The following is an 11,828-nucleotide window of genomic DNA, read 5'->3' as shown; positions in this document are numbered from 1 at the left end:
CTGTTGTACCCCGTAGCTTATAAGAACCCCAAATACATGATTTCTGCTTACAGCATCCTCATAATAATAATTGTTCCAGCACCACTGCAGTGTCTGTTTCCCAAGCCAGTGTAAAGTTATCATTCCCTTGGAATCCCCTGTCTATTGCCAGGCTAGGTACCAAGTGTAACTTGAGAGTAGTTTTTAAAGGTACCTGTTTTAACCCCCCCCCCCATGCTAGTCTATTATTTTGTGTGGGGTCTCTGGGCATAACCAGAAGTGTGATGGGCATTACTCAAAAAGCTAGGTGGGATGCTATAGTGTACATTGAGGGCGGTGTAATAACATAAATAACTTCAAACAGATACAATTTAGATAAGAGTGAGAAATTTTAAATTACAAATGGGAAATTATCTTGACTCAATTACACATTTAATAAAAAACGACCCTGCACTAGTTAGAAGACGTATAAAGGCAAAATACTGTTCTTATAACTAAAACGTGATAAAATCTTACAGTCTAAAGGAAGGGACAAAACTCATTACAGATAAGCAGCGCTGCCATTTCCCTCGGATTGCTTTTTATTTAAACGCAAGGGCTAAAAAGGAAACCGCTCCCAAGTATCTGCCAGAAATCTGCCTAGCCTCTGGGCGCCGATCGTTGCAGCCTCAACTCTGATCCGGAGATCAGGATCCTGAGATCCTCAAAATGTTAAACAGCAGCAGCAGCAGCAGCAAAAGTCTCTGGCCGTTCTTTGCATTGTCATGATGTCTCAGATTAAAACGGCAGCACATCCGTCCTGGTGTCTGCTATTGTATCTCGGTAGTTAGCCAGGCTCCTGCCAAATAGATCGATATTGCTGTAAACCCCCCTGCTGTCAGGAAACAGAAAAAATATGCAGCAGCAGGCCTGATTTGCAAAGGGCTGGAAGGAAGGCGCTGGCTTATCCCCGCTGGAGAGAGCCTGTGAGTGTGTGTCTGTTTCCAGCAGGGTTTGCAGGCGAGTGCGGCGTGAGAAACGAGCTGTACAGTGTGTGAGCGCATGTGTGCATTACACACACACACACACACACACACACGTGTGTATCCCGCATACGGTGCGTGTACACACACACGCTCCCACAGGCCGAACAGATGCTTTCCCGCGCACACCTATTTTCACAATCAAACGCCTCCTGGGTTCGCAGCGCAGTCACTGGAGGCGAGAGAGAGCCGTGGGGGGGGGGGGGGGGATGTGTGCACGGCCCCTTTAAGAGCCCCGGGTGCGCGCGAGAGCCCGACTCCCCTTTTCCCCGCGCGCCCCCGCCTCCGCTCTGCCTCTCTCCGCTTTAAAGTGGGAGCCAGGCGGCGGGCTCACATGCTGCTTCCTGCATGGAGGAATGGAGCGCGCCCGGCTGCCGTCTGAGCGCCGCTGCCCAGCCCGGGGCACGGACTGAGAGCCTGCGCCAGCCCCCGCCGCCTGCCCCTGCCATGGCTCGGCCCCGGGGGCTGCCTGCATGAGGAGCGAGGGACAGCCCCAGCCCCAGCCCAGCCCCGCCACGGCGCTTCCCCTCCGGCCGCCGCCGCCGCTCGGGGAGTGAAGTTCTGAGCTCCGGGAGCCGCCGCGGGGCTGCTCCAGGCCCGGCGCTTGCTGCCTCCGGGACCTTCTGCTCCGGCTCCACCGCACCCGCCTGTGCCCGCGGGCGGCCCGGGGACTCCGCTCGGCCGGGGCTGCGGGTGGGGTTTGTTTTTGTTTGGGGGGGGGGGTGGCTGGGGAAAGCGCAACTTCTTCTCCACAAGTTCCAGCCCCCTCCTCGCCCCCTTTCGATGTGCGCCTTTGGACATGCGGAGGCTACTGCAACCGTGTTGGTGGATCTTTTTCTTGAAAATCACCAGCTCCGTGCTCCAGTATGTGGTGTGCTTCCCCGGTGAGTGCCGCCGGCCCCACGCGCGCGCGGGTTTCTTTTGAAAATACAGCGCTTCTGCTTTACGCGCTATGCTGCGCCGCCTGGCCCGTGGGGGGGGCTGGGGGTTCCCAAGGGTGCGTGGCCCGGCGTGGCTGCTGCCTCTCCCCGGGGAGCTGGCTGTCCTGAGGGGGGGTGTTGCTGATTGACCAGCGCACCCCTAGCCATGGCGTGCGAGACACACCGGGGGGGTCTCTGCCCTGCCGCTGCCACGCTCCGGGGTGGGCTTTGTCTAGGGGAGCGGGGAAGGGGGGGCGGTTCTCAGCCCCGGCTTCCCAGCCACACTTTGCCCAACTCCCCCTCCCGTCCCCGGGCGCCGGCTGCCCCTGCTCGCAGCGGGACCGGCCGCGGGAGAGGCCCCCCTACCCCCGGGTGCGGGATTGTGGCTGCCCGAGCCTGGCCCCCGGCTCGCAGCTGCCTGCCCGCAGCCGCCTCCCATCGCCCCTCGTGGGCTTTGCCCGCTCCGCAGCCGCCTGCCCCACAGCCCCGGGGAAGGGCGGCGAGAGACCCCGGCCCCTCGGCAGCCCCTTGCCCCGGGGCGCGCCCGTGGCGAGGGATGGGCACCCTGGGGCGCCCGCTCCCCCTCCCTCCGGCGGGCTCGGCTTTGGCGCAGCGCTTCCCGCTGCGGAGCCCCGAGCGGGGCCGGGCAGCAGCCGGCGGCTGGGGGAGCTTGGGGCGCTGCGGGGCGCTAATGGCACCGGGCGCCCCAGCTCCAGGGGCCCGGACGTGCCCCGGGAAGGCTCCCGCTAGGCGGGCTGAGATTCCCCGCACCTCGATCCTTCTCCCCCAACTTAGTTGTGTCCTGCCGCTCCCAGGCCCCCCCCCGTCTGCCCCCCGCCCCGCTTAGCTGCGTTCTGCCGCCGTCCCCTTGACCTTGGGGGCCGGGGATGTGGGCTGGGGCCAGAGGGACAAAGGTCGGAGCCTGCCCGGGCTTCGGGGCGAGCTGAGCCCACAAACCCTCGCTGCTGCTCTGGTTCCTCTGCTCCCAGCCCGGGCAAGGAGGGAGGCAGCGGAGCCTGACGCGGAAACTTCCCCCGGCGGGCGGGGATGCTGTGTGGTGAGGCTCTGGCCACAGCCTCAATTCTCTGCTCCACACATCCCTGTGCCGGGCGCAGGGCTGGATCTCACCCCAAGGTTGCCTTAACACGTCCTCTCAAGCATAGCGCGCTCAGGGCAAATGCAGAATCCTCCAGGAGGCTGCGGAGAAGAGGAAGCTTGGGTGTGTGTGTAAAATGGCTAAGGAAAGTTAAAATGGAATAGCAGACTCCTCCAAAGCCTCCCTGACATTTCCGCGAGCTGCAGTCAGGCAAATGCACCCACAGAGGCGCTGCTGAGCTTCTGTCTGTCACCGCCTGCCTTCGTCCCCTCTCCAGAAAGCCCCCCAACACGCACGCATGCTCCGGGATGGACGTGGCCCTTCTGATGAGTTACTCAGAACTTCTCCTGCGTTTCTCTCGAACTAGAATGTATGTGATGATAACGTCCCCTTGTCTGCCCATCTGCTGGCGTTCAGTAGCCACACAATCTTCCCTAACGCAGCTGGGGAGATTAAGATCTAAAGTTGACCAATTTCTCTACCCAGACAATTACAAAACCCATTTCTACCAGAATTTGTGTACCCTTCAGTTTTAAAGGGGCACTCATAACTGTACATATGTGACTCCAGTTTCCAGCAGCCTCCAGAATGTTACATATATCCCTTTCTCTGTACATTCCTTTAAAAATATCTCAGGCTTTTCCTCATTTCCCCATTCCTGTCTTATGAGAATCTTTGTTGCAGGGAAGTAGCTGACTAGTGGAAATAATGAAATTGAGCACAAAATGCTGTCAAATGCACAAGCTGGTGGGTGGGGGGGGGTGTATTGCAGAACTCTCTCTTTTTTAAAAAAAAACTTCTTTTGCTTAGTGTTGCTCCTTATTTAGTAGCTACAAAACTTTCAGCCAGATGTGATTTTGTTTTTATTTAAATAGTGGTACCTTTTTTGGACTTGGTTAAGTGTGGATATATTAAAAATGTACCTCGGTATCTTATTCCAGAAAAGTGAGGAAATTGAATATTTTGAAGGCCCTTGCTGCTTGCTTTCCTGTTTGCTTTATCAGTCAAGCCTATGTTTTCATAGCCATTAAGGATGGAAAGCTGTGACACTGACCTTCTGATGCAGTTTGTATTGTGGACCACTTACAGGATACATGAGAAGAGCAAAATCACTTTCTGGAAGCTTTCTAGTAACTTTCAGTTCTCTTTTAAAATACCCACAAGGACACAAGCAAATAGTCAGTATACCCCAATCACCTCCAGTAACTTATCAGATGATAAAATGATTTCAAGCAAAAATAAAATAAGCCAGAGTGAGAGTTAAAACCTCCATCTGTTTGAAATTCTGCAGCTCTTGAGGAAAAACACATTTATCATCTTTGTATTGATTTCTTCTCTATTTCACAAGAACCAGAGAGCGAGGCCCCATTCTCATTGATGTGTATATTATACAGTAATTACATCTAGAAAGCAGGGTCTGAGAACAATTCAGGAAAACAAACTCTGATGTAGGCTTAATATTACAATATTGTAAGAATAACCAATTTATATCCATGGAGTTAAAACTAGATAATATTTGCATTATAGGTTGATGTAAAGAGATGCTCTGTTTGCATACTGATGTTCGTGTACCGCGTATAGCTAAATGATTTAAGAACATTAGTGACTGAGAAATAGCTATATAATACTTACAGATGCTGTTCAACACCAGGCTTTGCTTGGAAAACAAAGTATTTTCTTATTAAGGCTTTTGTGGCTGTAGTTCATGACACTGCTGCCATGTTAGGCCTCTCTGATTTCATTATTGTAGATTTTCTTCCAGACAGTGATCACACTTGTGGGTTGGGCAAGCTGGAACATTAAGACAAATAAGGACACTGTAGCCTTCTCTGCTGTGACCTGGTACATGAGAAGTGCCAGAGGCAGGAAGGCTGCAGTGAGCAACTCCGGAGACTAAAACAGGACATCAGTATTGACGACACCAAATGGCAAATTGTCAAAATTGGTGTTGGTGGGGAATCCCTGCCAAAAATTAACTATTTAGCACCTGAAACAAAATCTACTTCAGTTTTTTTTAAAACCTAAATTAGGAAGCAGATGTTTGTTTATGTAGGAAAAACTTATTCTCAGCTGCCTTTGGACAAGAGATACAGATCACTACTTTGTCTTCTTCCTCTCTCCTTCCCCAATCGCTTTCATTAGTGAAGCAACATAGAACAAAGACAACTTAATGTTGTAAAATAAAGTATGAGGTCCTATAGAAAATAAGCCTTTTCACCTTTAGCAGTCCTCTAACAGAATTGTAATGGATTTTTACTTTTTGTGTACGTGTCTTGTTCTCTGCTCCATCAGTAACGACGAGAAAAATGTATTGGAAGCTTTTGCCCTTCCTGCAGCGCTAGTGCAGTACATTTAACTGTGAACTGTCACTGGTAATGGCAATGGTTAGTAAATCAAACTAAGATAAAGTAAACACAATTGTTGCTATGGGGTCTGCTCACTCATGCGGATAAATTCATTGGGTCAATGAGTAAGAAAAGGCCTAAATATTAATACTATAGCATCCTTAATAATCTGCTTCCCTAAGGTAAGGAATGTTTGTTCCGTTATGCATTTTGTGACTAGTATAGTACCTGGTTTCTATGGAGCTGTAAGCTTGTTTATGATTTCCTAGGAGAAATATTGAAAAAGTGGATTTAATTTTTTTTAAATGACCGAATTAGTTAACCACTTTAGTTCAGTATTGAACTAGCATATATCCGCCTCCAACTTTTTTTAAAGGGATGATGTTGGTGACTTTTTGTTCTTCGCTCAGCAAGTATGAAGACTAGATTTTGGGGGGAGAGGGGAATCTTTAGTATTCATCTGTTTCTTAGGAGCTTGTGCCTTTGAGCTAATCAAATGCCACAAATCTTTAAAAGTGTTGAATAAGACTGGCCTTGTTGATCCAAGATTTTCTATAGCAAAGTGTGCACTATAAGAAATAGGAAATGTACAGGAGAGGGCTCTCCAAGACTTTATTTAGTCCTGTGGCTTTTATGAAGATGACACATCTTACATTTTAATTATTCTTTTATTTTCAATGCCTTTTTAAATGTGCTTTATGTTCCAGGAAGTGGCTAATGGAGTCCTGGCTGCTAAAGAATGTCAAATACTCCCCTCTTCCCTTTTCCTGCACATTGGGAACTGAGCTTGCTGGTATGCTTCTGAAGAGAAAATTAAGGAAGAGCTTTGATACCATTAGCAGGCTTATGGAAGCTGATTCACAGTTAGCAGAGCCAGGACAGAGCTTTGTAAAATCTTTGTGATACTGGAAGCTGAGTATATGAACAGTTACAGGAAGAGTGATTTTTTGGGGGTGAAAGGGGAGTTCAGTCAATTCAAAGGGGGTTGGGGAGAGTAATCCATTTTCAGAGGATAGAATAGAATCTGGATATCAGAGAAACATAGTGATAGTGCAGCAACTTTCTGTTATTTGTCTGATATTTATAGGTTCTATAGAGCCATTGTTCTCAACTAGTGGGATCAGGCCCTATTCTGGGCCTTCTGTTTTCTAAGGGTGAAGAAGTGAGAGAGTATTGTGTGTGTGCTTCTCGCCCTCTCCCCCCTCCCCCTTTTAAGAGAGGTGCACTTCAATATATGTTACCGAAAACTGGTGTAAATAGCTTTCTATCACACTTTGGGAAAAGAGGAGCCTTTACTCAGAACTAATGAAGGTTTTGCATAATCTAGCATAGAGACTTGATGTTCATCAGCTAGTCTGTACAGTAACTTCTGATGGACAAGTAGGTCCTGGCTGAGTTGTCAAGTCCCACTGTTCATTCCATCCTCCTTGAAAAGGTTGAGAAGTAGTGCAGTTTTATCCTAAGAAATCTCACTGACCAGGAATATGATGTGGCTTCTGTTGGGAGTGTCAACTTTCTGTCAGCAGCACGGGGGTGAAATCCTGGATTCATTGGCTTGTATGAGTCAATGACTCTTAATAGGGCTAGGATTTCACCTGGGGTGTGTTTCTTTCCTTACATACACTTTTTTAAATTAAGTGTAATGCTTTAATTATGTAACATGAATAGTTTTCATTGTCTCTTCAGTTATAGAAAATAGGATGAAGATTCTATTCCTGTCTGATCAAGGACTTGTTTAAGGGACTAACATGCTGGCAGCTTTTGGAAAGAAGCATTGTTAAATTTGGCTCTAATTTAAATTTTGAGTTTTATGGTTTAAATTAAAAAAAAGTTTCAAACTATTAATCTCAACTATCTTTGGAGCAGATGCTAATCTTGGCGGCTGCTTTTTGAGCAGCCCGGCCGAACATGTTGGCGGTGATGTGCCTCGAAGCCACGGGTTAAAAAAAATTGTAAAGCAAAGTGCACTTTAATTCCAGTATATAACCTTAATAGGAGAATTGAGAGAATGAGACTAATTCTGTTGCCTTTTAAGTGACTGTATTTTAATTTTACTTACAAAACAGACATCATAGTTGCTGTTGCATTCTGACTTGAACTGTGATTCGTTATAACTCTCATGTGGCAGTAAAAAGTCATCCGTAGGCTTAATTATACAGTGGCTTTAAAAGATTTCAGTAACTTTGTTCTGCTGTCAGGAAGCCAAAATCCTGAACCCTTAGAGCCATTTTTTTTAAAGGTATTTAGGCCTCCTAGTGGGATTTTTTTTCCAAAAGTGCCTAAAATCCCAGTAGGCCCCTAGCCACGTCTTCAGGTGCTCGGCTTAAACGTAAGGGCCATATTTTTAACTCAAACAAACCCGCCATTCACTTTTTGTCTAAGTAATCTGCAGGCTTCATTTTCTTTACATAATTACTGACCCGGGTGTAACTCCATTGACTTAACTGGGAGTCAGGCCACTTAACATTGACCTCTACATCTCTCTGGGAATGTGGGAGGCCAAGAATAGGAGGAAAATATAAATTGTGTCCTGTTCAGACTGCATTTCTGTACTACTGAGGGGAGCCTGTTACCTTGCCCCACCTTGTAAGGTCAATTGAAGACCAGCTGTTCTGGTTAGAAGCCCTAGTAGATTGATATTCCTTCAATGAAAGAAAGGGGGTGGAGGGAGCATGTAGGTAGCTGGTAGGGAGTTTTGTAATGTGGCTGGGTTGGGGGCCCTATTGAGCTGGATGCTGCTGCACAAACACAGGCCAACACAATCCTACCCTGAAGAGGTTACAGCGTAAATAATGACCCTTCCCAGCAGAAGCTAACAGGTAAAAGGAGGGAGACAGAGGATTGAAACAAAGCAATGGAGGTGAGGGATGAAATGGCTGCTGCTCAGGGCCGGCGCTACCATTTAGGCGACCTAGGCAATGGCCTAGGGCACCAGAATTTGGGGGGGGGGGCGCTATTTTGCTGGGTGGGCGGCACGCGGGTTCGGTGGACCTATTGCAGTGATGCCGGCGGACAGTCTGCTGCTGGAAAGGCTCCGGTGGAGCTGCCGCAGTCATTTCGGCGGACGGTGCGCTGGTCTAAAGGCTCCGGCGGACCTATCGCAGTCATGCCTGCGGCAGGTCCACCGGAGCCTTTCCAGCAGCGGACCATCTGCCGGCATCACTGCGGTAGGTCCACCGGACCCACGAGGGGGGGGGCGGCGAAATGGCCGTCCGCCTAGGGTGTCAGAAACCCTGGCGCCGCTCCTGCTGCTGCTTCTATTCATTTCTCTTTTCCGAATTTTTTTTCTTACGTGAATGTCAGGAAGTGACTAAAGAGGACTGTGTGTGGGGAAAGGGAGAGGAGATGTATTACTGTGATGCATGGCTTCTTCATTCCACTCACAATAGGATTTATTTTATTTTTTATTTTTACTGAAAGTTCACCTTAGAGCAATTTAAATTAGCTACAGTAAAATCAGGTAATGGGTGTTTTTTTTCATGTCACTGTACATATTTAGATATGTTTGGGAACTGGCGTACTAGAATTCTGAATCAAGTAATTTGGATAGTACTGGATCATTCTATTGAACTGGCTGCAGCGTGCACTTGCCAGCAGCAGGCAGGTGAAATCTCACTTGATACCGGGTGCTGCAGTTCTTTAGTGCATAAATGTTGCTGTGATGCCCAAGCACATGTATTCTCCGCCAGTTACTGCTTTGAGGAATTTTGCATTCATAGCATGGAAACCTATGTGAGGAAAATCTAGATTTTTGAGACTTGGCTACTTAGTTTAACAAAGCTGCTTTGAATATCCTTTTCTGTGCTCACAGATACTTGATGAATGAAACCTGGAGCCAGGGGGAGCTGCACTGGTATTTGGGAGCAAAATATTGGCCATTATTTGGTCATGTGGCAGCTGTTGGTTCTGTTTTCTGATTCAAAAGCATGCCTGTCTTTTCGATGGAATGCTTTTAGCACTCCTCTTCTGACAGCCAGCTTATTCTAGTGAAAAAGAGGAAAGCAATCTGATCTCTTTTGCTCACCAAAACGGACAGTAGTACAGGATTCTCTTCCCCCCCCCTCCCCTTTTGGAGAGGAAGAGAGACTGATACAATGCCACAGTGTTTTAATCAAAACAGTGCTTCAGAATGTGTCCACAGAACAGCGCCTAAGTACTGGATTATTGCCCTTCATCATTCTCAAGCCTTAAAACTGGCATTTCTGCTTCCTGGCTGTGCCACCTTCTTAAAAAAAAAAAAAAAAAAAAGTCTCCTCTTCAAAGGGAGACTAATGCTTAAGAAGAATGCAGAAGGACTTAAACTAAAGAAGACACAACTCATGAATCCCCCCGCTCCCAACTCCTGTCCAAAAAAGATCAGATTCACATTATGTAGTCTTCTGCACCACTGCAAAGTTTGTGTAAAACACCTCCGTGCTGATTTTTGCAGTGATTCTTGCTTGGCACTGGTGCCAGTGATTATGCCTTGTATGGGGCAATGATTGTGTATGGTACAAGGCAATTGTGAACTGGACCATTAAATGATCTGATTTCAGCAAGGATGCTCATTTAGTGCCACCAAAGACTGCTGCTTTGTGTGCTCTATTCTGCAGAGAGTTCTAAACGCAGCCCTATACAATTGGAGAGACCCTCTTGCTAGCTTCTGCTCATTGGACAAAGGGGCCATTTTTAAGAGGTATTGTAACCATTAAGAGTGAATTCCAAAATAAAAAGAGGTCAGAAGTGGTCTCAGATGGCCAATATTTTCCAAAAGTGACTATTTTTTTGCTTGCCCCAATTTTAGGGGTCCAACTTGAGACCTCATAGTAGAGGCTGATTTTTTTTTTCCCCAGCAAGTGCTGAGTGCTAACATTCTGATGATCAGATAATTAAGTTTTCTCCACCTGAAAACTGAGGCACCCAAAATTGCTCATTGCTTTTGAAAACTTGGGTACAGCTCTACATTGACTTGAAAACTAGGGGTAGAAATGTCAAAAGCTCCTCAGTCCTACTGACTTTCAGTGGGATTAAGGTTGCTAAATCACTCTAGGTGCTTTTGAAACTTTTATTCTGGATCTACTACGGAGGCAAACTAGAAAGGATAACAGTAAAACCTGTAAACTGGGGATTCACAGTGCAGGAATACCTTTCAAGCACAGCATCCGTTTCACTAGTGAAATGAGAGAGCCACAGCACTAGTTTAACAGGTCAGAATCTCCCATATTGCTCACCAATTAATTATGTTCAATATTCTTTTTACAGTAGAATATTTATGCCTAAATTATTTTCAACACTTTTTAAAAAAAATACCTAAAATCTGCCTGTTGACAGCAGTTGCATCATATTCTAATTGGTGAGAATCACTAATGAGAGTACTCAGAGTCTAAAATTAGTTGTTTATTTTTCCTTTCTTCTGTGCCTGAGGGTTTTGCATTGGATTATGTGGCTTCTGTATAACTGTTTGTATTTCAAAGCAACACCTTCCTGAATTTTTAGCTATTTAAGTAAGTGTTAACTATGTGGGCTCAGTGACAGCAGTTTCAGAAACTGATTTTTGTTTAAATTGTTTCTTACTACATTGTTGACGCATAGTAAAGTGTTCCTCTTCTGTTTACTGTGAATAAATTCATTGTTATCTTTGTAAACCATGGGTGCAAATGTGTGATCATATAATGTCTCTCTTCTTAATATAGTGCAGATACTCGGCTGATGCAAATTGTCATTGCTCCATTTAACAAGAGGAGCAATGACAAATTACACCAGCTGAGATTCTGCCCTATTGTCTTCATAGTGGGGGATGGAAAGGGTTGTCTTGAAAAATGTTGCATATTAAAACTAGGGATTTCGTTAATTTCAGTGTGGTGTTGAATGAGATTCTCACAAAGAATCAAAATTTGGTCAGAACATAACAGCAGTTATGATGCATGTCTTTCTTTGGTTTTATTTTGAAAAATCCCAGGTCTATGTTGTTTTGGTTTGCCGATATCTAGGGTCTTCATAAAAAGCTAGGGTCCTGCAACAGAGCCTATCTGCATGGTTTGGCCTTTTATTTTTTTGTTTTCAACCATTGGAGAGTTTTTTGTTATAGGTGTTTGGCTTCTTCTCACTGTAAAGCTATCTCCTTATTGTAAGGCATGTTTAACATCTCTGAAATCTCCCAAGTCACTATTGACAATTGTTATGCAGTCTTAAATTCTTTTTTTTTCTTTAAAAAAAAACCCAAAAACACTTTGTGTAGATAAGATCAGTTACAGTCAGCATGGATTTGTCAAGAACAAATTGTGTCCAACCTGATAGCTTTCTTTGACAGTGAAACAAGCCTTGTGGATGGGGGAGGCAGGAGGAGTAGTAGATGTGGTATATCTTGATTTTTAGTAAGGCTTTTCAGACACTGTTTCATGACCGTCTCATGAACAAACCAGGGAAATACCAGGGAGCTACTGGTTGGAAAACCGTTCCCGGGGGAATAATCAGTGGTTGTCCTTCT

The 11,828-nt window shown here is 46.4% G+C and overlaps 1 protein-coding gene across 2 annotated transcripts in view; it reads left to right on the top strand.

The window, feature by feature from the left end:
* Positions 1–1,661: 1,661 nt before the first annotated feature.
* PTPRG (protein tyrosine phosphatase receptor type G) overlaps positions 1,662–11,828 on the top strand; it is a 589,008-nt gene continuing 578,841 nt past the window's right edge. The window contains exon 1 of one of the 2 annotated variants that reach the window (XM_030569843.1): positions 1,662–1,885. In XM_030569843.1, the coding sequence (XP_030425703.1) occupies positions 1,801–1,885 (85 nt within the window). In that variant the 5' untranslated portion in view covers positions 1,662–1,800. The remainder of the gene's footprint in view (positions 1,886–11,828) is intronic. The other variant, XM_030569844.1, reaches the window with a different exon arrangement.

The sequence above is a fragment of the Gopherus evgoodei genome, chromosome 7 (assembly GCF_007399415.2).
Source record: "Gopherus evgoodei ecotype Sinaloan lineage chromosome 7, rGopEvg1_v1.p, whole genome shotgun sequence".
Lineage (NCBI taxonomy): Eukaryota > Metazoa > Chordata > Testudines > Testudinidae > Gopherus > Gopherus evgoodei.
The sequence above is the reverse complement of the archived record's forward strand: the minus strand, read 5'-3'. Positions and strand labels throughout refer to the sequence as shown.